Source organism: Pongo abelii, chromosome 9 (assembly GCF_028885655.2).
Source record: "Pongo abelii isolate AG06213 chromosome 9, NHGRI_mPonAbe1-v2.0_pri, whole genome shotgun sequence".
In the NCBI taxonomy this organism is placed as follows: domain Eukaryota; kingdom Metazoa; phylum Chordata; class Mammalia; order Primates; family Hominidae; genus Pongo; species Pongo abelii.
In genome coordinates, this window is record NC_071994.2 from 104,992,802 (window position 1) to 105,020,336 (window position 27,535).

The 27,535-nt window shown below is 36.0% G+C and overlaps 1 protein-coding gene across 4 annotated transcripts in view; it reads left to right on the forward strand.

The window, feature by feature from the left end:
• The window catches only part of CEP126 (centrosomal protein 126), an 89,133-nt gene that overhangs the window by 38,166 nt on the left and 23,432 nt on the right, over positions 1-27,535 (forward strand). For 2 of the 4 annotated variants that reach the window (XM_024255892.3, XM_054524971.2), the window contains exons 5-7: positions 6,783-6,981; positions 10,351-12,496; positions 27,172-27,284. In XM_024255892.3, coding sequence (XP_024111660.2) covers positions 6,783-6,981; positions 10,351-12,496; positions 27,172-27,284 — 2,458 coding nt within the window. Of the gene's footprint in view, positions 1-5,016; positions 5,560-6,782; positions 6,982-10,350; positions 12,497-27,171; positions 27,285-27,535 lie in introns of those variants that run through there. The other 2 variants (XM_054524972.2, XM_054524973.2) reach the window with 2 other exon arrangements.

The window sequence follows — 27,535 nt, forward strand, 5'->3', positions numbered from 1 at the left end:
CTCTAGCTACTCGAGGAGATGAGGTAGAAGGATCACTTGAGCCCAGGAGTTGGAGCCACAGTGAGCTATGATCACACCACTGCACTCCAGCCTAGGTAAGAAGAGTGAAATCCTGTCTCGAAAGAAAAAGGAGAAGGAGAAGGAAAAAGAAAAGGACAAGAAGATGAGGAAGAGGAGGAGAAAGAAGAGGAAGAAGAATTGGAGAATAGACAGAATAGAAACAGAAAGAAAATATATTTTATTAAAAGAATAGATGAGTTTGGTATAGGACAAAGGAAATGAAAAAAAGCAAAAAAATAAAAAGCAACTGATATTTTGAGACTTGCTGATTAAGGGAATATGATTAACTTTTTAAAATTCCCTTTGAGCCTTCTGAATTGAGGGGATAAATATCCACGTAGAAATGTGTAAAAATAATTTAACCAAAGATGAGGTGAGAGGCCAAGGCTATAGAAATAGATTTGAAAGTTATGATTGTATATATTGTTGCTTAATTTTCATGTGTACTTTTGTCCCCACAACCAGATTGTAATATTCTAAAGGACAGTGTCTCAGTCTTACATATGCAGGTATTCCCTATAGTGCTTAATTCAGTACTCATGTTGGAGGTATTCAATAAATACTTTGAGTGGAAAAATATCACTGACATGAGTGAACACTTCTCAAAGTGTATAAAAGTGGCCCGAAGTTAGATAGATGAGGAGGATATTTATCTGAGACAAACACCGAGAAGAAACTTCAACCAGAAGGAATATTAGCATGTGAAAAGGCATAGAATCATAAAAGGCATGTTATGTTAAGGGAGCTACAAGTAGCTCAATTTGGCTAATGTGTACAGTGAGAAGAGAATTGTGGGCAGATAGGTTGGAAAGGAAGCTGTGAGTTAGATCATGAAGAGCCTTGTTAAAGAGTTTGTTTTAAAAACAATTACTGAAAGATTTGAAGCAAACACACAATATTTATAGGTTGGAAATATTGCCAGAATGGAAAAGAAAAGGGGAACACTAAAAGTAGAAAAATCAGGTAATTTAGTTGATGAAAACGATGACTTCTTGAAAGCTATTTAGAAGGTAGAATCAATATGCTTTGGTAACTGTTTAAGACCTGGAGTTATTGGGAAGAATCAAAGATGACTCCAGAGATTAGATTTGGTCAGTGAATAAGTGGTAAAACCATTTATCAAAATGAGGACTATGAGGTTAAGAGGGTGTAGATCTCATGTTAAGTGTTCTTACCTCAGTAAAAAAAAAAAAAAAAAAAAAGATGAATATGAGGGAAGAATAAATAGGTTTAGGGGAGGAAGTAATTGGAAGGAGAATGACATGTTTGAGTTTGAGACACTTATGAGATACTCAAGAGCCAATTTTTTATAGTAAGAAATCTGGGCCATGAATGTAGATATGACAATCATCAATGAATGAATAAAGTTAAAGTCATGGCAGTATCCACCAGTGGTAGTCTTAGATTCAGCTAAACAATAAAACTCCCTTAACTGTACCAGGCTATGTTTGGCTTCAATTAGAGACCAGAAAACACTGCATGCCAACTAGGTAACATTCTTCAATAGGAGGAATCCTTATAGAAGGCCACAGAGCAGTTGAGGGGCTAGTTTTCGCTATGTTTCCACCCTCTACAAGTGACAGCTCAGCTTTAAGGCTTATAATGCTTACATTATCACAATGGGTGGGCATCTACCTGCTCTGGATAAGAGGCCCCGTGTTCTAAACAGGAACAGATGTTTTTTGTAATGGCTCCATATGAATTGCTCCCATGGAAGAAATATGTCTGGTAACAAGAATTATCATACTCGAGGAAACTCAAAACTATAGCTTTCTAGCAGATGTCTATGGTTTCTTTGTAGTCCTCTTAGTCCAGATGTGGTTTACCAATGAAGGGCCATTTTTACCATAATCAATGTGCCTTGTAACACAGCTTAAATCCTACTAATTATCCAGAGAAATAGACTTAGAAAGTTAACTCAAAGTTGAATTGGTCCATAGAGGAGGAGAAGATTTTGTTAACCCTTTACTCACATGCTAATATAGATAAGGTCACATGGACAGTATAAGTAAGATTATAAAGAAAGTATGGATATAGATAAGAAAAAAAGAAAGTCACATAACTCAAAAATTTTAGCATATAAAGGACAGGCAAAGAAAGAGGAGCTCAAGAAAGAGCCTGAGAAGGAACAACCAGAGAAGTAAGAAAATAAACAGGAAATGTGATGATGTGGAAACCAAGGGAATTAAAATCAAGAAAGATAGTGGTCAAGAAATACCTATTTTTGCAATTATTAGGTAATTAGTTAACCACAAGCAAAGTAGTACATTGAAGTGATAGAGGTGGAAGCCAGATAACAGTTAGGTTAAGAGACAAGTGGAAGTTGTGGTGTAATATAATTTACTACCACATTATATGTGGCAATATAATTTTAGAGTACTCTATAGGAAAGCTTGTCTGAAAAGAGATGACAAACAATTAGAGGGAGTCCCAGGATTTATTTAGACTAATTTTTAAAATTCTAAACCAGTTAATGTAGAAGCAATGTACATTTTTTATACAGGGCTTCTTCACTTTCAGGTTTTTTTTTTCTATCAGTTCTTATACTTTATGTTAATTGAATTATTTATTATTTTCCTTTTTTTTTTTTTTTTTTTTTAAGACGGAGTCTCACTCTGTCTCCAGGCTGGAGTACAGTGGTGCGATCTCGGCTCACTGCAACCTCCACCTCCCGGGTTCAAGCGATTCTCCTGCCTCAGCCTCCCAAGTAGCTGGGATTACAGGAACGTACCACCACACCCAGCTAATTTTTGTATTTTTAGTAGAGACTGGGTTTCACCATTTTGGCCAGGAGTGTCTCGATTTCTTGACCTCGTGATCCACTCACCTCGGCCTCCCAAAGTGCTGGGAATACAGGCATGAGCCACCGCGCCCAGCCAGATATTTTCAATTTTTAAAAACTCTTGTAGAATGAAGAAAAGCATAGGCATTTTTCTTGTTCAACAGTGTGCAGTTGCTTGAAGTCTTAGAAGAGTTAAACTGTCAGAACAACTTTGCTTTCCCTGTAGCAAACATGTAGATATGATTACAGCAAGTCTATGCCAGGATCATTAAATAACACACATCATCTTTGTTTTATGAGAAATGATCTTTATTGTGCATTAGAATACCTAGTTAGTTTTCATGTTATTTTAACCTACTATTTTGACTTTGACTTCATGATATCTATATCTATCTGTGTGTGTGTATGTTTATATATATATGTATGTCACATAAATTCTATGTATTTGGAAAACAACAAGTGTATACAATGTACAGTGAGAACACTATGATTTACTTATTAAAAAGTTAGACTTCTCTCCACAGATAACCAATAGTCTTAAGAAATGTATATGAAAGTGCTTTGTAAACTTTGAAATTCTATATGAATATGAGATATTGGAATATTAAGAATCAGCTGTTAGGTTAATGGATGTATTTTTATTTATTGAAAATATAATTAAGCTGAAATCATTGATAAACTACTATCACATTAAAAATACATTTTCAGTGGAACATAAACCTAAATGTGTTAAGAAATAAAGTAATGCCAAGAAATAAGGGGCTTACAAAGAAGCAGAGGTATATCAGTAAGATTATTCTAATGTGGAAAATGTTAGTGGTAGATAAAAATAAGATGTTGGCAATGTGATCACGCAAAAGAGAAAAAAAAAAGTGTGATAAAAGTGCAGGGCATTTAGTGCTTAAGCCCCAAGATAAATCAGAGAATATGTTCTCATGAACATAGAAGCTGCTTCAGCAAATAGTAAGATGTAAGAATATTAATAAGGGAGTAAAGTTAAAAATATAAGAAGTAATTAGTCTTCTGTCACCACCAAATCCTTATCAGAAAGCTAATATGCTTGACCATTCTGGAAGGTGTAAGGTAAAACAGGATATATTGTCTCCCATATTAAATGGTTAAACTTTAATAAAATGATACTGCAAGATATCTATCTCCAATATCCATGTATTTGTGGTGTGGCCGTTGATCCTGAACTACGTGCTACACTGAGAAATCTGGCCAGAGCTGAGCAGTTATCTGTTGACCTCTATTTGCCCTTTGAACTCATGCTTTAAACCAGATTGTCCAGCCCATATTCCTGTATCTGTATGAGTAAAAGGCTTCTGAGAAGTGAAAATACTCTAAGAGCTAGAAATAAGAAATGGCGAACCTGAATAAGCTATGTACATTTTTCAGTCCATGTGAGAGGACACTGGTTGATCAAAGGATGATCATGCATGGACCCTATGGACAAGAAAATAACATCAATCAAAAGCCTAGAGGCAGCCCAATAAACCAAAAAAAAAAATCTTAATAAGGCTGTCTCTCTACCTGCCTGTCCAAATGCTTTTCCACCTGTGCAGATCCATTCCTGCCTGTCCAGCTGTCTCCACACCTGACCCCTACTTACCTGATCAACTGTCTCCTCCGCGGGTCCCATTGCGGTCCCACCACTTCCTAATTCTTCCTAGCTACCCAACTGTTTCTCCTACCCGCCAGCCCCATATACTGCCTATCCATCCATCTGTACCCTCTACTCTTCCAAAGACCTTTGCACCAGTCCCGTTACTATCTTACCCAATTAAATATCGTCCTCGTCCTCCAACCCCGGCTACTTCCAGCATTTCTAGCAGTTTCCCTCGTCTACCAGCACCAATTCCTTCTTGCCCACCTGGCCATCTACCCCACCCACCCCAAAGTTCTCCAATCATTCCTGACCCTGAGTCACAGAACAAGTTATTTTGCAAAACTTTCAGACCCAAACATTTCCTTCCAGCACAGCATTCTACCGCAGCCACTCTAATGCCTACCCTTGTTCGTCATTCCCTTCCAGCTCAACTGGTTGTTTCCCCAACCCCTTTGGAACCTCTCCCTGTTTTGAAGCCTTCCTGTTTATCCAGTCACCCCCCTCATCCACCAGTCCCCACTCTTTCTTATGTCACTCTGTTGCCTGCACATCCTGCTAGCTTGGATCCTTTTCAGTCAGTCCAGCAATCTGTTCCACAAGCCACAGCATTGTCAAATCAGCCCGAGACCTTTGCAGATCATCCGCCAGCCTCAGTTCTCTCCCTTGCATCTCCCTGTCATTCTCCATCTTCTTCTTTGCCTTCATCTCCTTCTACTTCCACATCCTTTTCTTCAGCCTGTATACCGTTTTCTTCCTCCTCATCTATTCTTTCCTCTTCTTCAACTTCCTCTTCTACTTCTTCATCCTTACCTCCTTCATCTATCCCTCTTTTTTCCTCTCCTTTGCATTCATCTTCCTCTCCAGGTTTGCCTCCAACTTATTTAGCTTTTCCCTCTTCAATTTCTCCTGTTTCTTCTTCCTTTATGATTTCCTCCTCCTTTCCCCCTATTCTTCACTCTCCTTCTGTTTCTACCTCCCCATCTCCTTTTATTCCTATCCACCCCTTCAATCCTCCTCACTGGGGGAAGAAAGTAGAGAAGAGAAGAGAAGAAAGTGGAGTAGAGAAGAAAGGAATAGAGAAGAAAGTTGAGACACGACAACTTTAAAGGTAAATAAATTGAGTTTATTAGATATTTTGTAGATATAGCAATATTTTGTTTGGGAAGGGCAACTGAAGGGGAAGGATTATGTAAGAGTAGGAAAGTGTAAAAGGAAGAGACAGAAACATACTCTCAATGTTCAGGAACTTATATTAAATACCTTCTTGCTCACCCTGATTAAATGTGTGATCACAAAGGGATAGTTAATCTAGTAATCATTGACCTTGACTACTCCAGTCTGTCCAAATAAAGATATATATATGGATATTGGAGATAGGTAATAGGTATATATCACATGTGGCCATTGTCACCTTCCAAAACATTTTTATTCTCATTAAAGTGGGAATTATTTAATTGAATTAGGAATAAATGCTCTTGGGATTCACACTGCCAGCCCCAGTGCAGCAGCATTCAGCTATATGGTACTCTCATCCCCATCCTATCCTCCCCCAAAAATCTTCTTTAGTTCTTTGCTTTCACTTTGTATATGTCCTGAAATGTAACATGCTATAGGTTTGCAGAAGATACAAAATTCTAATAGAAAATGATGTCATGCACTGAAAATGTTTGGATGGCCCTTTAGCATAGTAAAGGTAGACTCTATATTAAGGGTATGCTTCTGTGGCATAAAAACCATGCTTATATTCCTGTTTATATTCCCGAAATAACTGAAAATAAGTGAATACTTGGCCTCCATTGAGGAAGATCCAAGTTCCCAATGCTAGTTAAATAGGGAGGAAATTCCTGCCGACCCTGACAAGTAATTTTTATATTTTCTATCTGCTTGAATCTTCAACCAACACTATTAGGGTTACAGTTTTTTCCTAACCTACCAGCCATGACATCAACTCAGAAAGAAGGGTAATGCAGTATATTATTATCCATATAGGAATGCTCTTAAAGACCTGAGGACTAACTCTACACAGGAATTACTTCTACCCTTATCCCAGATTATAGAGGGATAGGTTATAATAATCAAAGCCATGAATTACTGGGCATTCCTATATAAAGATGGAGTTCTTTATGGTACTTTAGTCTCGCAACTATTTTTATTCTACTATTGATTGCCTTAAATTCTCATTCTAACATGTCTATATATTTCTCCAATATCCTTATATGTGGTTATCTGGACAAACACACACGTATTACACCTAATGTGTCATGTATATACATATAGAAAGAAGTTAACTTTATTTAAATGTACTAAGCACTTTTTACGTCTGGTTCACAGAGCTATAGATTCTGCCTTGCCTTCAGCATTATCAAAAAATGATCACAAGCATCAGAAACAACTCTTATCCAAAATCGATTGTGAGAAAGAAATGAATGAAAACATGAGGGCAACCTTGGCTACTAGCAAAAATGTGTTCCAGCTTAAACTGGAGGAAACTCAGAAACTCCTAGAAGATCAGCATCTGAGCAATTTGCAAGTATGAAACTATAAAAATGTTGTTAATAGTTTAATTCCTTGCACTAATTTTGCTCCACTTTTGCAGTGTTCTCCACTAAAGAAATATCTTACTAGCTGAGAGGAGGCCATGAAAGAGAGTGTGGATGGATCAGCACAAATTCATCATAGAAACTATAGAAATAATTTTTTAGTTTTTTCCTTACCTTTGAAAGTACAATGTAATGTATTATTGCTAGAAATTGTATTATAAAAAGCAACCAGAAAATTATAATATATGTAGATATTAGTTTCTTAATGGAAATATGGCAGAATTTGCTAGAAATGATGTTTGTAATCTATCCCTAGTAGGGCATATACTTTATTTTTTCCACAACTGAATACAGATATCGGCTGATTTTCCTACATGTCCATCGGTGTACTTTATTTTTTATTAATAATTATGCACATTTATGAGATTTTTAATAAACCAATATCAGATTAAATTCATAACATTGGCCTGATTCATCCAACAATTAATCAACAGTGGCAAGGCTAAGAAAGCAAAACAGAAGATTCCTGGAAGCTATTGTGATGTGCCTTCCTATCATAAACAACTATAATTATGAATAAAATATGTAAAACAACTGCTTTTAGACATGAGTCAGAGGCAGTGCAGGATATGATCTTGAAAAAGAGAAAGAAATGATGTAAGCCTTATGACCTAGGCTTTCTACATAGTTATGTTGCCTGAATAAGCCTTAAAAAGATCCACTAGTAACCCAAGCTACCTATTAAACAAAAAAACTTAACACTTTTTTCTTTTTTCCTTTTTTTTTTTTCTTTCTTTTTCTTGAGATGGAGTCTCACTCTGTCACCAGGCTGGAGTACAGTGGTGCAATCTCGGCTCACTGCAACCTCCGCCTCCCAGGTTCAAGCAGTTCTCCTGCCTCAGCGAGTAGCTGGGACTACAGGTGCCCGCCACCATGCCCAGCTAATTTTTGTACTTTTAGTAGACACGAGGTTTCACCATGTTGGCCAGATGGTCTCCATCTCTTGACCCCATGATCCGCCCGCCTCAGCCTCCCAAAGTGCTGGGATTACAGGCGTGAGCCACTATGCCTGGCCAACACATTCTTAAAGAAGACTATGAAATCTAAATATTCAATAACATAATGCTCACAATGTCAGCATTCAATCAAAACTTACTAGACATATGAAGAATCAGGGAAATATGACCCATAACCAGGAGAAGAGTAGTCAATATAATCAGACAGAAATAACAGAGATGATGGAATTAACCAACAAGGAATTTTAACATATTTTTACAAATATTTTCAAGGAATTAAAGTAAAAATGTACATAAGAAAGACAATTTAAAAAAGAAATAAACAGACCTTCTAGTTCTGAAAAACATACTATCAGAAATGAAAAATTGACTGGATGGGCTTAACATTGCAGTCATTGGAGAAGAAAAGATTAGTGGACTTGAAAACATAGCAATAGAAATTATCCAAGCTGAAGCTTTGGGAGAAAAAGGCTGGAAAAAAATGAACAGTTAGTGACCTGTGAGACCATATAAAGCCATCAACACATTTAATTAAAAATAAAATTTAAATAAAATTTCACAAAGTAGGAACGGAAATGTTTAAAGAAACCATCACTGGAAATGTTTCAAATTTGATGAAAATTATAAATCCACAGACTCAAGAAGCCCAACAGACTCCAAGAAGGATAAGTGTATGCACACACACATACCACAGAAAGGCACATAAAAATCAGATTAAAGCCAGAGGGAAAAAAGATATGTTACATGCAGGGCAATAAAGATAAGATAGACCGCTAATGTAACTTATAAGCAAAACTTGAAATTGATCATGTTTCATTATTTAGTGGTGGAAAAAATTCTGAAAAAAAAAAAAGCCTTGTTTATGATATCAGAAGTTGCCAAACTTCTTTTGAGGTGATTTGGGAGATGAAGCAATTACAGACCTATGCAAATGGAAATCTTAGAGCCATGGATGTCATACTTATATCTAGAAGGATCTTCTAACGCAAATTTCTGTGTCTCACTAGATGTAACCTCAAAGGATGCCTTCCAGGCCTGATTTCATCATCATTATCAGTTAAAACAACTTAGTTCCAAGAACAGGCATTGAAGTAGCTATGCTTTGTTTTGTTCCCTGTTTGGGTTGAGTGACTGTCACTTTAAGAAGTATGTCAAAGGATGTGATAAATAGGGACTAAATGCTAAAAATATAAAACTCTCATGAATAATTTTTAAAACTTATTCCACAATACTAAATCAGTAAGAACTAACTATATAAATTAAAATATTTTTATTCTGTAATTTATTTACTTTATTTCTTAGTTTACTTACTGGGATAGAAAAAGAATGTACTTTTGTCTAATACCATAGTATGTAAATTTTTAAAATTTGCATATTTTAGATAAATCTAAAATGTATGATAAATCTTAAGGGATATCAATTTTCTTTCCATTCAGCATTTTGACTAGATATACAATTTAATGTCTTCTTAAAATTTATTTCTATATATGTGATATAGATTAATGCATGCTAGGTATGTGTGAGAGAATAGAAATATTTTTAAACATTTACCGTACATTGAAGTAATTTTGAAATTTTATTAAAGACTGATAAATTTCATGTAAATTTCAGTGAAATAGTGATGTAAATGTCTATGGAATTTATGGAAATTACTACTATGCTAAACCTCCAAAAGGAGTCATTAAAGTCAATAGTTTTTGAGCCTAAGCCCATATGAAAATTACCTGGGGAATTTAAATAATACCAGTATATGGACCCCATCCAAGTATTAAATCAGCAGGACCCAGGTATAGATATTTTACACAGTTCTTTATGTGATTTTAACATGTAGCCAGAGTTAACAACCTTACTACAGTCCACAAAGTTAAGTTTTATAAAAAGATGTAGCCCCTACTAACAGGAAACTCACATTAGGATCACAGAGCTTTTAGGAGCCTCATCCAAGTCCAGTGAATGTTTTAGGAAAAAATACAATTTGTAAATAATTATTTTTCAGAATCTCACTTGCCGTTACTAAGCCTTCAAGAAACTTCATACTGTAAATGGAATAGCAATAGCAAAAATTTTTTTAAGTTCTAACTGTGGCTAGAATAAGCAGGTATTACTTTAGAAGTTGAAATCAAAGCAAGCATACTGTACTAGAAGTCTTTGTTACCTCCCAGTTTTTTACCTTGAGGATTGCTGCAGGGATAAGAATTATTTATATACCTATGATGTTTATAGTCATTAGTCATACTACTCTATATGCAGGGAGAATTGGGCTCAGTAACAATGGTATGTTGAATCATTAATCTTGGCATTTAAAAGTTTATAAGCTATAAACAATGTTCTTTTTTTTTCCAGAAATTTTGTGATGAAGTTAATCAGATAACCAATTCTGAAACCCTCTCAAGTATAGACAGTCTTGAGGCTACAGAGCATGAAGAAATATATTTAACACTTAATAAGGAGCATTCCACATCCATCCAGCGGAATACCATTTCCCTCAAACCAGCAAATATGCAATCAACTAATCTCAGCTGCTTTGATGAAGATAAACTGGCATTCTCTAAAACTCAACATATAAATAATTGGCTTACGAATTTAGATGCTTCAAATACTCAGAATGTCACACCTTTCTCAGATATTTTAAGTAAATCTAATGTTCTGCCTTCATGGGAATGTTTTAATAGTAAAGAACAAAATCCATCTCCTTTGAATGGAACAGTGAAAAGAGCCACAAATACTGCTAATAATTCAGTACCCTTTGTATCTAGCCCACCCATAATTGTGCTAGATAAAAAATGTGAAAAGACCTCTGAAACTAGCACTATGAGGAGAACCGACTCCACTTCTGGAGCATTCAAAAGAGAGAAACCGTTAGTTACTGAGAGCCCAACATTTAAATTTAGCAAATCCCAAAGCACTTCAGATTCTCTAACTCGGGAAGTGGCTACATTTCCAGACCAAGAGAAATATTCTGAATTAAATCGAGAAAATGGAACTACTTCAATTCCTACTTCATGTGTACCAGTGGCAACGCCTTTAGTTTTGCCATCTAATATACAGTCAGCTAGACCTTCAGCAAAGAACAGTATACACATAAAAGAAATTGATGCAGTGCAGTGTTCTGATAAGTTAGATGAATTGAAAGATGGTAAAGAAGAAGAGATAAAATATTTTAATTGCAATAAGGGAGAGTTGCCTTTATTTTCAGACAGTTTTCAAAATGCCTATATACCTCACAATCCTGATTCAAAAGATGAAAAACAAAAATTAGCTGAAACATCATCCTTGTCTAATGTAACTTCTAATTATGACTTTGTTGGCCAGCATAAGAAAATGAAATACAACATCCATGAGAGAAATGGTGTGAGATTTCTTAAAAGTATTTTAAAGAAAGAATCTAAATATGAACATGGTTATCTTAAAGCATTAATTATAAATCAGAGCTTTAAGTTTGGAAATCAAAAAGCAGCGGCTATCAGAGATAGTATTGAATTAACAAAGGAAAGGGAAAAAGGTGTAGAAATTCCAAAGACTATTAAAAAACTGAGGTGGTTTGATGAAACTAGCAATATAGAAAACAATGCTGAAGACAGTCATTCACTGAAGAATAAAACAGGAACAACTCAACAGCATTCTCAACAATTCCACATTCAAAGTGGTGCTGGAAGCAACATAATTAGTGTTTCTACTTGTGCTGTAAATTCTGCTGATAGAAAGAAGTCCAGGGAGGATTCAATCCCTGAAAATGTTACGACTTTAGGAGGATCTGGAGCAGACCATATGCCTTTGAACTGTTTTATACCTTCAGGTTATAACTTTGCTAAACATGCCTGGCCAGCCTCAAAAAATGAAGAAAGTAAAATCCCTGTACATGATGATTCTAAAACTAAGCAAGGTAAGCCACAAAGAGGTAGAGCAAAAATAATTAGAAAACCAGGATCTGCAAAAGTCCAATCAGGCTTTATATGTACAGACAGAAAAGGCACTGTCATTCAACCACAATCTGCAAGCAAAGTCAACATATTTACACAAGCTCAGGGAAAATTAATTATACCTCGTCCTCCTCCTCAATCTACATCAAATATTAGAAGTGGTAAAAATATACAAGTGTCTCAGTGTCAATCAGTAACTCCTGAAAATCTTCAAAACATTATTACACATAACTCTTTTAATTCAAAACATGTGCTTCCAACAGAACACAGTTTGAATCAGTGGAATCAGGAAAGTAGTTCTCCACTCTCAAATGCTTGTTCTGACCTAGTCACTGTGATACCATCACTGCCATCATACTGTTCTTCAGAGTGCCATACTTTCGCAAAAATAAATCATTCAAATGGCACTCAAGCAGTTGCCCAGCAAGATGGGACATTATATTGCACCCAAAGAAGTCCTGTTTATGAAGAAAGTTATCCATCTGTGACTCTAAGAACTGCTGAAGAAGAATCAGTTCCCTTGTGGAAAAGAGGGCCTAATGTCCTGCATCAAAATAAGAGGGCTACGGGTAAGAATAAATTTGTAGCTTTTTATAGATAAAATGTACACCTTTGTTAAAGTCATGTGAAACTGTTCCTATTTATGTATGGCCATACATACTACATAAATATTAATATTAAACAATAGCTTTATAGAAATAACTTACCTCCAGGCCGAGCACAGTGGTTTACACCTATAGTCCCAGCACTTTGGGAGGCCCAGGCGGGCGGATCACTTGAGGCCAGGAGTTCAAGACCAGCCTGGCCAACATAGCGAAATCCCATCTCTACTAATGGAAAAGTTAGCCCGGCATGGTGGCGCGTGCCTATAGTCCCAGCTACTCAGGAGGCTAAGGAAGAAAAATTGCTTGAACCTGGGAGGCAGAGGTTGCAGTGAGCCAAGATCACGTCACTGCACTCCAGCCTGATGACAGAACAAGACTCTGTCTGAAAAAAAAAAGAAAAGAAAGAAGTAACTTACCTCCTGTAATATTGTGATTTTTGGCCAGGCACAGTGGCTCATGGCTGTAATCCCAGCACTTTGGGAGGCCAAGGCGCGCGGATTTACTTGAGGTTGGAAGTTCGACACCAGCCTGGCCAACGTGGCGAAACCCTGTCTCTACAAAAATACAAAAATTAGCCGGGCATGATGGCACGTGCCTGTAATCCCTGCTGCCTGGGAGGAGGCAGGAGAATCGCTTGAACCCAGAGCCCAGGAGGAGGAGGTTGCAGTGAGCCAAGATGGTGCACCACTGCACTCCAGCCTGGGCGACAGAGCCAGACTCTATCTCAAAAAAAAAAAAAATTGTGACGTTAGTAGCTGAAACTTTTAAGAGAGTGACCCAACCAGTGCTCAACTGAAATTAGAAACTTTTGCCAGCCTCCATTTTTTTCCATGACTTTTCCTGTTAGTTTAAGAGGAAGGACAAGGAATAGGATCTGGTTCTTGTCCCATATTATTCTGTCATTACTATTGTAGTCAAATTTTCCATCAAAGTAAGCACAGTGAAAAATACTGTTTAAATTATTATAAACAAGTGAATACATGTAGTTATATTTATTTTTCTTTAAAACGTTTGTTAAATTGAGTTGCTATAAACTAATATTAATTAGATATACCTAATTCTCCCATTCTCTTTCCCAAAGTGTGGCAGCTCTGCTTTTATCTGCTATGACTATTGGTTTTTGTGAGAGCAAAAAAATAATATCATTGCCTTGAAATATTTTTGAAAATTAATTCTCTGTAGAATGCCATTGCCCTTACTAGCTGGTTGACTCTCATAAAACTTCTTTCCTTCTATGAAGGAATAAACTAGAAAGCAATACATTTTCCTGCCAATAGGAAACAGTTGCCTATTGAGAAATAGTTAGGACTGGAGTCTGGAGGCAATCAGAAAAACAACTCTTGTTTTTCCAAAGGTATGAATAAATATTGATATATAATGAGAGTTTAAAATTTAATATTCAAAGTCATCTTCAATTAAACCATGAGTTTTTAAGGCCAAGGGACATTTTTGTAATTCATCACAGTATCCCCAGATCCTAACAGTGCCTGGCACTTAGTAATCACCCAGACTCTCCTTGAATTGAATGGATAGAAGCCACATTAGCCAAAGGGAAGCGAAATGCAGACACTATAATCTAAAAATCTTCATTACTTGTCTACGAAAATCTAGATTTTAAAAAATTGTTTCTCTCACTAAAATTATGATTTTTTTATCCAGTCATTTCAGAATGTAACTTTAGTTTTCACAACACTTCAAAAAAATGAAGGTATCTTACAGATTAAATATTCTAAAATAATGATGGTTACCCTTTTTGAGTTTCTACCTTGTACCAGTCACAGTACACTAGTGTAAAGTATAAACTAAGTGTTTTATATTTACTGTCTCACTTAAACCTTGTAATAATACTGAGAAATAAATATTTTTTAAGACACTGTTTTGCAAAGAAGTAAGCAGAATTATCCAAGGTCAAGAGCTAGCAAGTAGCAGAACTGGTATTTTGATCCAGATCTCTATGGTTACAAGTCCTGTGCTTTTTCTACTAAAACCATATAGTAAATATAGTTATAAAGCAAATATCATATATCACACTCTGCTAATTAGGAAACTTATAGTTTCCCAATAGCTTATGTACGAAAGGGTAGCATATTAAAATTATCTGATTCTCTGATAATGGGATACATTTTATCTGGAGAAACCAATATTTTCCTGACATTTAATCAAAGGAGGTAGTTCTCTCTGGGACCTTCGTATAAGGGACATTGGAAAATGCAATGAATTTTAACATTCTTAAATGTTCTTAAATATTCACACTGTTGTATATATCTATACCTATTAATACAGCAATTATACTTAGAAAATATAACAGTACTAACAATACTGAATATTTTGTATGTTCAGTCATTTAAGCTTTTTTTCCAAAACTCTTTAAATATAAAATGTTTCAAGTGAACTCTTTGTTAATACTGGATTGTAGTTCAGTGAGCATTTGTGGGATTTTTTTTCCTACTCTCTTATTTGCCAGTTCATTTTATTTTTATACCCTTATGCATCCAGAGTTGACAATTGTGGAGAGCATCTTGTTCTCAATTAGCATTTCCAGAACACTCTAGCATAACTCTCTAGGAAAAACTCTTCCAATTAGATCCAAGCCATTCAACTATACCACCTCCTGATGTCTCCAGTTATTTCCCCCCTAAAAGATGACTTTGATATTTGCTTCACAGTCTTCATTTCCATATAAAGTCTTTGCCATCATATTGGATAGTTCAGCTTTTATATGGATGAGCAAACATCCTGATCTCTCTCACTCCTTTTTCATCTCTAATAACTTTCTCTACAATTCTGCCTCAAATACCCTTTCCCTTTGTTATATTCTGGACCTCGTCAACATTCATAACTCCTCTATTTCTTTTTTTTTATTTCAGCTTTTATTTTAGATACAGAGGGTACATGTGGATGTTTGTTACATGGGGATATTGCATGATGCTGAGGTTTGGGGTATGGATCATGTTACCCAGGTAGTAAGCAAACTCACTCACTCTTCTACTTAAGCACATTGTCCTCTTTTTTCCCTACTCTTACTCCTACCATTCTTCTACCCTACTGGGCTTCTTTAGTCCAGTATTTTCTCTACTTTCTCATTCCAATTCATCATCTCTTTTTTTTTTTTTTTTTTTTTTTTTGAGATGGGGTCTCACTTTGTTGCCCAGGCTAGGGCGCAGTGGCATGATCATGGCTCAGTGCAGCCTGGGACTCCTGGGCTCAAGCAATGCTCCCACCTCAACCTTTCAGGCACTACAGGCACACACCACCATGCCCAACTAAATTTTTTATATAGAGACAGGGTCTCCCTGTGTTACCCAGGCTGGTCATGAACTCCTGGGCTCAAGCCGTCTTCCACTCGGTCTCCCAAAGTGCTAGGATTATAGGCATGAGCCACCGTGCCTGGCCAGGTTCATGATTTCAATAGTTCTTTTACCAATATCCTAAACTCTTTGCCTCTTGGTCTTTTTTGTCACAAGAATCAAACAGCCCTCCCCCGCCTAGGGGGAAAAATTATTTGCTTTTTCTCTGCCTCCTTCTAAGTAGCAGAGAAAATTCATACCAATGTGCCAGGCATATTGGCTATACTGTAGATTTATGAAACATTTTCTGATGATCAACATTAGTGAGTATTCCTACTGTTTATCTCGTAAATTTACTGTCCTTGCTTTGAAATAATTATTTCAAACATCCTCCCCAAACATCTGATTTCCCTACTTCTCTTTCCTCATCAGATACTTTCACTGCTCATTTTTCTCAAACCTGTATCAATGGGAATAAATATCCAAAATGGGAGGAAAAGTTGTAGTTAGACTACATTAATAAACTTATATAAAAATTTAAAATATGTAAAACAATATTATGGCTAATGGATACATCCGTGGGTAACGAAAGTATAGCAGAAATGGTAATGACAAACATCAAACTCAAAATAGTGACTACCTCTGGGGAGAGAAGAAGGTGAATAGGCTCCAGGAGGGCTACATACAGGGCTGCCACAAATAGTTGCACAACTCCAGATAGCACCATTTATTTTATATAGTATGCAGCAACTTTGATACACAGAGATTTTCAATTATATTTGTACAGTATATGTTCTTTACTATGCTAAAAATATTTTTAAATAAAATAATTTAATACACACCAAGGAGGATGCAGTGTCAATGAGTATAAGCCATTCTTTTCAAGTAGTTTAGCCATGAAGTGTAAGATCTATGACATTAACTTGAATAGGCAGAACTATGAGACTTTTTTAGCGGGAGATTAGATTTAGAGCAATGATCTAGTAGGAAGAAAAAGTTTAAAATATGAATGACATAGAAGAAACCATTTATGGATTCAGTTTTAAAAGTAACTCCTCTTTTGATATTCTTGATCTAAAATTCTGTTGCCATGAGATCCTGCCCCACCGTTTATCTCAACTCTATATATCTTCATGCTTGTTTCCTTTGAGATAAAACTTAAATATGTAAGTTAAGTGAAATAAGAGATGCTTGGAGGTGGATGAAGGAAAACATGAAGGCATTCAGATGGCCCCTATTTTGTCAATAAAATATTAGGGGATTAGATAGAATAAATGAGCAGGATTGGAAGAGTGAGCTTTGTGAAGAGAGGGAGAGATTGGGAAAAAATTGTTGACCAATGATAAATAAAAGGATTGCTCAAAGTTATAAAGCCTGAATGAAATAATATGCCCGGAAACACTTAAACTATATGAGCCCATATCTAGAGGAGCAAATCAGTTCCTCATAGTATAAGTTATGGGCTTTCTCATCTAAAAAGGAACAGAGATTGTTAAAGAATAACAATCTTAGATAGGGGCTTAGATAAAGGTAAAAACAAACCTTAAGGGAAAAGATGTCAATTGAGAGAAGTTTTGTAGGAAAATGACACTGACAGAGAAAGAACTTAGCGTTGTCTGTTACTAATGAATATCAATATATTTTACCCTAGAAATAGGATACGATTCCTGAATATGTAATCGGGTGTGAATGGCGAATTGAAAATAAATTTGAATAATTGATAAGTTTAGTGGACATGTTTTAGGATTTTAGAAGGGGAGACCTGGAAAATTTAACACTGATTTTTTAATGTTAATTATTTGACTTATTTTGTTTTGTTTTATTTTATTTTATTTATTTTATTTTATTTTTTTATTTTATTTTATTTATTTTATTATTTTATTTTATTTTATTTATTTATTTTATTTTATTTATTTTATTTTATTTTATTTTATTTTAAAGACAGGGTCTCACCCTGTCACCCAGGCTGGAGTGCAGTGGCTTTATCATGGCTCATTGCAGCATCAACCTCCCGTGCTCAAGCAATCCTCCCACCTCAGCCCCACAAGCAGCTGGGACTACACGTGTATGCCACCATGGCTGACTAATTTTTATATTTTTTGCAGAGACAGGGGTTTCACCTTGTTTCCCAGGCTGGTCTTGAACTCCCGAGCTCAAGCGATCTGCCTGCCTCAGTCTCCCAAAGTGCTAGGAATACAGGCATGAGCCACCACATCCAGCCAACAATGATACTTTTTAAATAACATTTAGAAATGTAAATTCATGGGAATAAGTATAATAGAGGATTTGCTTGACTTCTACACAGAAGACTATAACGCTGTTGAGAGAACTTAAAGAGGCAGGGGTAGGGGTATGGAAAAAAATTAAAGAAGACCTATGAAATGGTGGAGCAGGGGGAAGATATGCCATGTTCATGGATTGGAAAAGTCTGTATTAAAAAGAAGGAAATTCTCCACAAACTAATCCATAAATGTAGTATAATCTCAATCAAAGTTCCAATAGGATTTTTGTGAAAATTGAGAAACTGAGTCTAATATTTATATGGAAATGCAAAGGCCAAGAACAACTACAATAATCTTGAAGGACAAAGTTGTAAAACTACTAGATATTATTAAAACTAAAGTAATTATTACAATATGGCATTTGTACAGGATATTTAGACCAATTAAATAGAGAGTCCAGAAACAGACCTACATATTTAAACACTTGATTTTTGGCAAAGGTGGCACTGCATAGCAGGGACAAAGAGTTCATCTTATAATTCATCAATAGGATATATAGAATTAGTAAAAATGATCCTTATGTTACCACATACACAAATATTAATTCCAGGTGAACTGCAGGTCTAAATGTGGAAAGTAAAAAAAAATTATTTTGGAAGCTAATATAGGTAATACATTTATAATTTAGGATGGACAGCAATTTCTTACACAATACTTTAAAAGAACAAACCACTAAGGAGAAGACTGATCAATTGTAGATTAAAAATAGAGACTATTTTCATCCAAAAAACCATTATCAGATTGAAAAGGAAAATCACAGAGTGGGAGAATATTTGCAATGCATATTACTGACAAAGGGCTTACATCCAGAAGATATAAAGAACCCAAAATGTTCTTCAATAGTGTAATGTATAAATTCCATTATTCATTTAATGAAATACTATAATATAAATGAGCTATTGCTGAAAAACAGCAGTGTGGGTATACCTAACACCATAATATTGTGCAAAAGAACCATATTGCACAACAAAAATGCATACTCTGCTCCATTTATGTCAAGAACAGGTAAAACTGGCAGGTGGGTATATGGAAACAGGTAATGAGGGGAGAATTTTTGGTGCTAGTAATATTCAGTTTCTTGACATAAGTGGCTGTGAAATCTGGGTTTGGGTATATAATCTGTTTATTCTCAATTCGTGCACTTTTCTATACATATATTCTACTTCCTTTTTTTTTAAGCCAAATGATGTTGACACATTATTTAAATCTGATTTCAAAAAGAATACTTTTTTCTTTTCCAATAATTACTAAGAATATCTTCACAGAATCAAAAATTTGATTACTAGAAAGGACCAATGTGACAATTTCTTTCAAACTGTCACATTTTATAGATGAGGAAATATCCTAGGCAAAAATTAGGTAACATTTATTATGTTCCGATCACTATTTAGGCACTTTAAATATTGAAACAAAGTTAACTCTTCCAATAAATCTGTGAGGTAAATAATATTCTTACGCCCGTTTTATAGATGAGGAAACTGGGTCACAGAGGATAATTGACTGTATAAATTGCATAGCTAGTGTAAGTGGCATACTCAAAATTAAGGCATTATGATTCTGTGTTCTTCACTATTGAGCTACTTTGTTTCTTTATTTTTTTTCTGAGACAGGGGTCTCACTCTGTCACCCGGGCTGGAGTGCGATGGCACAATCTTGGTGCAACCTCTGCCTCCCAGGCTCAAGCGATCCTCCCACCTCAGCCCCCTCAGTAGCTGAGACCACAGGTGCGCACCACCACGCCTGGCTAATTTTTTGTATTTTTGGTAGAGATGAAGTCTCACCATGTTGCCCAGGCTGGTCTCAAACTCTTGAGCTCAGGTGCTCCGCCTCCCTAGGCCTCCCAAGTACTGGGATTATAGGCGTGAGCCACCGTGCCCAGCCTTACTTTGTTTTTTTAAAACTCTGAATAACAACAGATTTTTCAGTAATATACATGAAAACAATAGCACATTGATCTATACAGTTTGTGGATGGCACAAAGTATCAAAGGAAGTTACTGATGAAATCGAGGCTGGAAGCAAGCTTCAGAATCATCCTGGCTAACTGAACTGGCAAATCAAAACCAGTTCAGTTCAGTTTAGCAGAGATAGCTATAAAGTCATACATTTATTTGCATTCAGTTTACTGTTTAAGGTTTGGAGGGGGGAGGGTTGCCTTTTTTTTTTTTTTTTTTTTTAGGTGGGGACTCACTGCATTGCCCAGGCTGATCTTGAATTCCTGGGCAGAGAGCTCCTCCTGCCTCAGCCTCCCAAGTAGCTGGAGTTACAGTTGTGAGCCATGGTGCCTGGCATACTTTTTAAAGTTTTAATTGTGAAATATATCTGACATAGAAAAGAATGTATGTGACATATAAGAACAAGTTAAGACTAATAATAAGAGAACCCTGTACCCACTGCTCACTTTTAGAGATAGAAAATCACCAATAGCAGCCAGGTGCCGTGGCTCACGCCTGTAATCCCAGCACTTTGGGATGCCAAAGCAAGCGGATCACTTGAGCCCAGGAGTTTGAGACCAGCCTGGCCAACATGGTGAAACCCCGTCTCTACTAAAAATATAAAAATTAGCTGGGCGTGGTGGTGGACGCCTGTAATCCCAGCTACTCGGGAGGCTGAGACAGGAGAATCGCTTCAGTCCCAAGGCGGAGGTTGCAGTGAGCCAAGAACATACCACTGCACTCCAGCCTGGGCAACAGAGCAAGACTCAGTCTCCAAAAAAAATGAAATAAAATAAGAAAGAAAAGAAAAATCGCCGGGCGCGGTGGCTGACGCCTGTAATCCCAGCACTTTGAGGGCCAAGGCAGGCAGATCACGAGGTCAGGAGATCGAGACCATCCTGGCTAACACAGTGAAACCCTGTCTCTATTAAAAATACAAAAAATTAGCCGGGCGTGGGAGCGGGCGCCTTTAGTCCCAGCTACTCGGGAGGTTGAGGCAGGAGAATGGCGTGAACCTGGAGGCGGAGCTTGTAGTGAGCTGAGATCCTGCCACTGCACTCCAGCCTAGGGGACAGAGCGAGACTCCCATCTCAAAAAAAAGGAAAGAAAAATCACCAATACCTACAGAGCCCCATATGCTGCTTTCCAATTGCATCCCCTTCCTCCGTTACAGACGTGAACACCATGAAGAATTTCATGTTAAGCCCGGCGTGGTGGCTCACATCTGTAATCCCAGCACTTTGGGAGGCCGAGGCAGGCGGATCACAAGGTCAGGAGTTCGAGACCAGCCTAGCCAACATAGTGAAACCCCGTCTCTACTAAAAATGCAAAAGTTAGCCAGATGTGCTGGCACGCACCTGTAGTCCCAGCTACTCCAAAGGCTGAGGTGAGAGAATCACCTTGAACCTGGGAAGTGGAGGTTGCAGTGAGCCAAGATTGCACCATTGACTCCAGCCTGGGCAACAGAGTGAGACTCCGTCTCAAAAAAAAAGAAAAAAAAAAGAATTTCATGTTAATTATCCCAAGATTTTCTTTATAATTTTGCCACATATGAATGTATTGCAAACAATATGTTATTTTGTCCAGTTATGAAACTTCTATAAATGGAATTATTTTATCTGTATTCTTCTGGGATTTGCCTTTTCCAATCAACTTTGTTTTTTAGATTGATTGGGTTGGCTGTACTTCATATTCTTTGCTGCAATCACATTCAATTATATGAATGTGCTAACAATGTTTTCATTCTCCTATCATTGGACATTTGGGTTGCTTCTAGTTTCTTCCTTTTATGAATAATTCTTCCAAGAACAGCTTTGTACATCTACTGATGCACATGTTGCTGAACCATATGGTATGTGTATTTTCAACTTTACTAGTAATCCAAAATGTTTTCCAGAGTAATACATGAAAGTTCCCTTTACTACATCTTCACCAAAAGTCTGATAAACTTCTTAATGTTTTTCAGTCGTACAGTATAAAATGGTTTCTAATTATGTGGTACATATACACCATGGAATACTATGCAGCCATAAAAAGGAACGAGATCATGTCCTTTGCAAGGACATGGATGAAGCTTGAAGGCATTATCCTCAGCAAACTAACACAGGAACAGAAAATCAAACACTGCATGTTCTCACTTATAAATGCAAACTGAACAATTAGAACATGTGGACACAGGGAGGGGAATAACACACACTAGAGTCTTGGAGTGGGGAGGGGAGAGCATCAGGATAAATAGCTAATGCATCCGGGGCTTAATACCTAGGTGATGGGTTGATAGGTGCAGCAAACCACCATGGCACACATCTGTCTGTGTAACAAACATGTATCCTAAAACTTAAAAATTTTTTTTAAAAAGCAATAAATCAGGTTTTAATAATAAAAAGGCATAGAAAAACTTTAGCCCTATTTGTCTGGCAACTGAATATAATAAAAATACAAATGTATTCGTTAAAATGTTTCTAATTATGATAACTTGTATTGCCCTGATTACTAATTAGTTGACCATTTTATATGTTTATGCATCATTTGCATTCTCTCTTCTGTGAAATGTCTGTTCTTGTTGCCTGTTTTTCTATTTTTTTAAATTTCTTATTGATGGAAATTTTTTATATATTGTGTATACAGATCCAATATAGAGTATATGTGTTATAATTATTTTCTGCCAATTTGTGATGGTATTTTTACTCTTTCTAATGACTAAAAGTTTTTCTCAATGTGGGCAGTTCCTTTATGGTTGCTGGCATGTATTTAGTCTTTTTTAAATCGGTTTTACACTTCTAAGAAGGCAGATACCTGTTTTGATAACTCTTCTTTGTTAAACACACACACACACAAAGCAAAAAAGGTAGAAGTTTACCATAGCTGTTACAAGGTCACTATAATTTTGGACAATAATGTTAGGCAGTAACAAGCAGATCTTTAGAAGTACTGCTGTACTCTATGTCATTTTATAATATATATTTTAAGGAATTATAAACAAACTGGGATTGCCCAGGGCTATGAGAGGAGAGGTTCAGTCTAAAAGTCAGTTAAAGAAACACAAGCCTAAGAGACATGATAGCTGTGTACAAATATTTGAAGGCTTATGACAAAGAAGAAGGAGTAAACAGAACTGAAATGAAAGGGTAAAAATTGCAGAGAGGTTTTCAGCTCAGCATAAGGAAGGATTTGAGCTATCCAGCAAAGGAAGAGGATGCCCCCATGAGGTAGTGGCTCCTCATCACTATTCCATTCAAGCAGCAGTTGAATGTCCACCTGTGAGTAATTTAGATCCATAGGTTACAGGTTGAACTAGTTAACTTATAAGATTTTTTCCAAAACTGTAATTCTGAGAATGTCTCTGGTATTTTTTCTTGTGTTTACAATTAGGAATACTACAGATTTTTTTAAATATTATGCTTTATTGAAGATTAGTAGCTTTATTTTGAGTTTGGTAGTGAAACTATCCTATCTAGAATTTTCATATGAAACTAGGAATTTGGCCAGAGATACCAGTGCAAGCTACATTATTTTTGCAAAAATAGCAAGGTTATCAGCTATTGTATTAATTGTTAGATAATATTTAAGCATATGTATGTGAATAGAAAAATACATAAACAGTTTTAAGCATATACTGTGTCTTTAACTGTGATCAATAATCTACAATCCACAAAACTACAAAGGACAATAAAGCACAAAGATAAATAATTCAGTCAAGAAGTACACAAGTGACTTCAGAAAATTGATGAGCAGACTGAGGGATGAGATAAAACTTTGACACAGCAGTTACATGAACAAGGAAATTTGTATGCAAGGTGTTTAAAGCTTTTTAGATAAAGATGAGGACTTCTCAAGATTTAGAGGAAGAAAATTCCAAGAATAGAAAACAACATAGAAACTGTATTGATGCTGAAATTATCTCGGTGGAAACTATAACATTTTGCATATATAGCATTTAGCATATAGATACAGGTGGAAATAAGCATAATACAGTGCTTTTTAAACTGTGGGACATGACTCGTTCTTCAATTGTGAAATCAACGACTGGTAACCAGTATTTTTTAATGAAGTCTAATTTTAGAATTAGAATATTCTAGAATGGAAACTACCAGAAGGTATCATATGTTGTGAGGATAAATATATTTTATAAAACTACATATGTATCCAAGGTCACAATGCAAAATATATTTATTTCTGTGAGACACAGTCAAATCAGAATGAAAATTACTAGCATATGTGTAAGAGCTAGAAGTTTAGATTTTAGAGCCCAACTAATTGGAGCTGAATCCCAGCTTTGCCCCTTACTGGCTCTGTGACCTTGGGCAAGTTACTTATCCTCCCTCCTGCCTTAATTTCTTTTTTGTTGTTGTTTCTTTTCTTAACTTTTATTTTAGGTTCAGAAGAACATGTGCGCGTTTGTTATATAGGTAAATTGCATGTCACTAGGTTTTGGTGTACAGATTATTTTGTCTCCCAGGAAGTAAGCATAGCACCCAGTAGGTAGTTTTTCAGTCCTCACTGTCCTCCCACCCTGCACCCTGAAGTAGGCCCCAGTGTCTGTTGTTCCCTTCTTTATGAACATATGTACTCAAAGTTTAGCTTCCACTTATAAGTGAGAACATGCAGTATTTGGTTTCCTTATGTTCTTGTGTTAGTCTGCTTAGAATAATTGCCTCCAGCTCAATTCATGTTGCTGCAAAGGACATGATCCTTTTTATGGCTGCATAGTATTCCATGTTGTATACGTACCACATTTTTATCCAATCTACCATTGATGGAAATTTAGGTTGATTCCATGTCTTTGCTGTTGTGAGTAGTACTGCAATAAGCATACACATGCACGTGTCTTTATGGTAGAACGATTTATATTTCTTCAGGTATATACCCAATAATGGGATTTCTGGGTTGATGGGTACTTCTGTTTTAAGTTCTTTGAGAAATTGCCAAACTGCTTTCTACAATGGCTGAACTAATTTAGATTCCCACCACCAGCATATAAGTATTCCCTTTTCTTTACAACCTCACCAGCATGTTAATTTTTGGCTTTTTAGTAATAGCCATTCGGACTGGTGTGAAATGGTATCTCATTGTGGTTTTGATTTGCATTTCTCTAATGATTAATGATGTTGAGCATTTTTTCATCTTAATTTCTTTATATATAAAAATAGTGATAATAATAGTGCCTATGGCCCTTAGAACAATACCTGCCAAATGCTATAATTATTAGCTATATTATTAGCTATAAATGCTAATTAAATATTAGCTAGTATTATGTTATTATTCTTACTCTCAAATGTCAGGTATTCAGTTACTGGCTAGCTTTCTTGAAAGGTAAAGGCTTTTTTGTAAGGTTCTTATCATAAAGCACATGCACACATTTCCATGTCTTTCCCAAGACATTTAAGTGCTTATACACATATGCACATCTATGCCCTAGACCAATTGAATTTTCACCCTTGGTCCCAAGAAACTTAAATATGCATCATCATTACTTTACATCTTTGTATGTAATGTTCTTCTGACTCAAAGTGCCCTTTTATTTGGTAACCTACTACTACCTTTTTTGTTTTTTAAACAGGCCCAGAAAGTTAAATACTCTTTTAAGACCAAGCTCAAACTTCGTGAAACCTTTCTTGATTCTTGCAAAGTCACTGTACCCTCTGTGCTTTCACTTAATTCCACTTATAGCTATACATACAAGTTAAGCATTTTACTATAATAATTCATTTATATTCATTCTTCTAGACAAATGGATTCCAAGATTTTTTACTGTACTACTATTAATAAAAATTTTGAACACATACATGGCATACATATGTATTACTGTACTAATATATACATTAAGAATCTTAATCAGAAATTTTTCAAAGATAAGCTAAAGTAAAATTTTAAATTTTGTATGATATCACTAGCTAATATCTCACAGCACAATATACATTTAGGGTAAAAGTTATAGTTACAATTTTTTGATAATTTTTGAATTTGTGATACCAAGTTTGTTACAGGTATAATTATGTCATTGTCATTATGTGGCAAAGAGTTTGTGATTGAGAAAAAGAAATGTGTTGGCCTTGCTGTTGTTTACCTATCCTTGCATTATTAGTATTATTTTGATCTGTGATTTTGCAAGAATATGTTTTTAAGTAGTCATAAAAAAGCAAAGAAAAGGCCAGGTGCGGTGGCTCACGCCTGTAATCCCAGCACTTTGGGAGAACAAGGCAGGCAGATCACAAGGTCAAGAGATCGAGACCATCCTGGCCGACATGGTGAAACCCTGTCTCTACTAAAAATACAAAAATTAGCTTGGCGTGGTGGCATGCACCTGTAGTCCCAGCTACTTGGGAGGCTGAGGCAGGAGAATCACTTGAACCCGGGAGGCAGAGTTTGCAGTGAGCCAAGATCGTGCTACTGCACTCTAGCCTGGGCAACAGAGCAAGACTCTGTCTCAAAAAAAAAAAGAAAAGAAAAATAATATAATAAACATTCATGTAACTACAACTCAACCTACATAATAAATATCAAAGATATAGTAGAAGCCCTACAAAAGTTATTTTAGCCACTTTGTTATTTTGTGAGGGCTTGTTAAGATACTATAAGATATGCATAAATTCACTTACCTGGGCACACATAAATTTTAGTACATTGCAGGAAGCTAATGAGAGCTAATGAATGATGACACCACTGTCAACCTCTCACACTTGGAATTTTAACTCTTCTTTTAAGATAACTGAGTTTACTTCATGCATTACATGAGCATCAACCTTGCAAAATAACCAGGGTGCCAGTGTCAATCATATATTACATGAGTAAAGTTTAACTTCTAATTTTTAGATGATAAATATGAACTGGAATTCTAATATGTTCTTCCCGCACACCAGTGGATTATCTTACACAAACTTCTGGTGTTCTGCGTCATGCTCTGGAGGTTACTGCTCTAAACTATAAATCCCTCAGAAGCAAGGATTTTGTTGAATTCATCATTTTAACTGTGCCATGCATAGAACTTGTAAGAGGAGCTCAGTAAAGTATGCTAACTGAATGAATTAAACTTACAGAGTTTTCTTGATGTTTGAAAGTAACTTGAAAGTTTGCAGTGGGTATATATTGGCTACTCAACTAGCATAATTTATGACATTGTGCTGGCATTTGTTTAAGGGTCTGCTGTTATGAGAAGAAAACGAATTGTTGAAACTAAGCGAAGAAATATTTTAGAACAGAAAAGACAAAACCCTGGATCTGTAGGACAGAAGTACAGTGAGCAAGTTAATGTAAGTATAATATTAATCAAAATCTCTATTCAATATTAAAAAATTACTTGGAAAACAGAGGTTCTTAAAGGACTATGCTCTTGCTGTAAACTGTATACCACGACATAAATATAATTATAGCCAAAGCCATTTGTGAAGCAGTCTTGGAATCTTTATGCTAGGAGATTATTCCACTATACCTACTTGCTGTGTTCTAGTTAGCCTGTATAATCAGTTACTAATGAAAGTTTTAAACCACCTTTAAATCATTA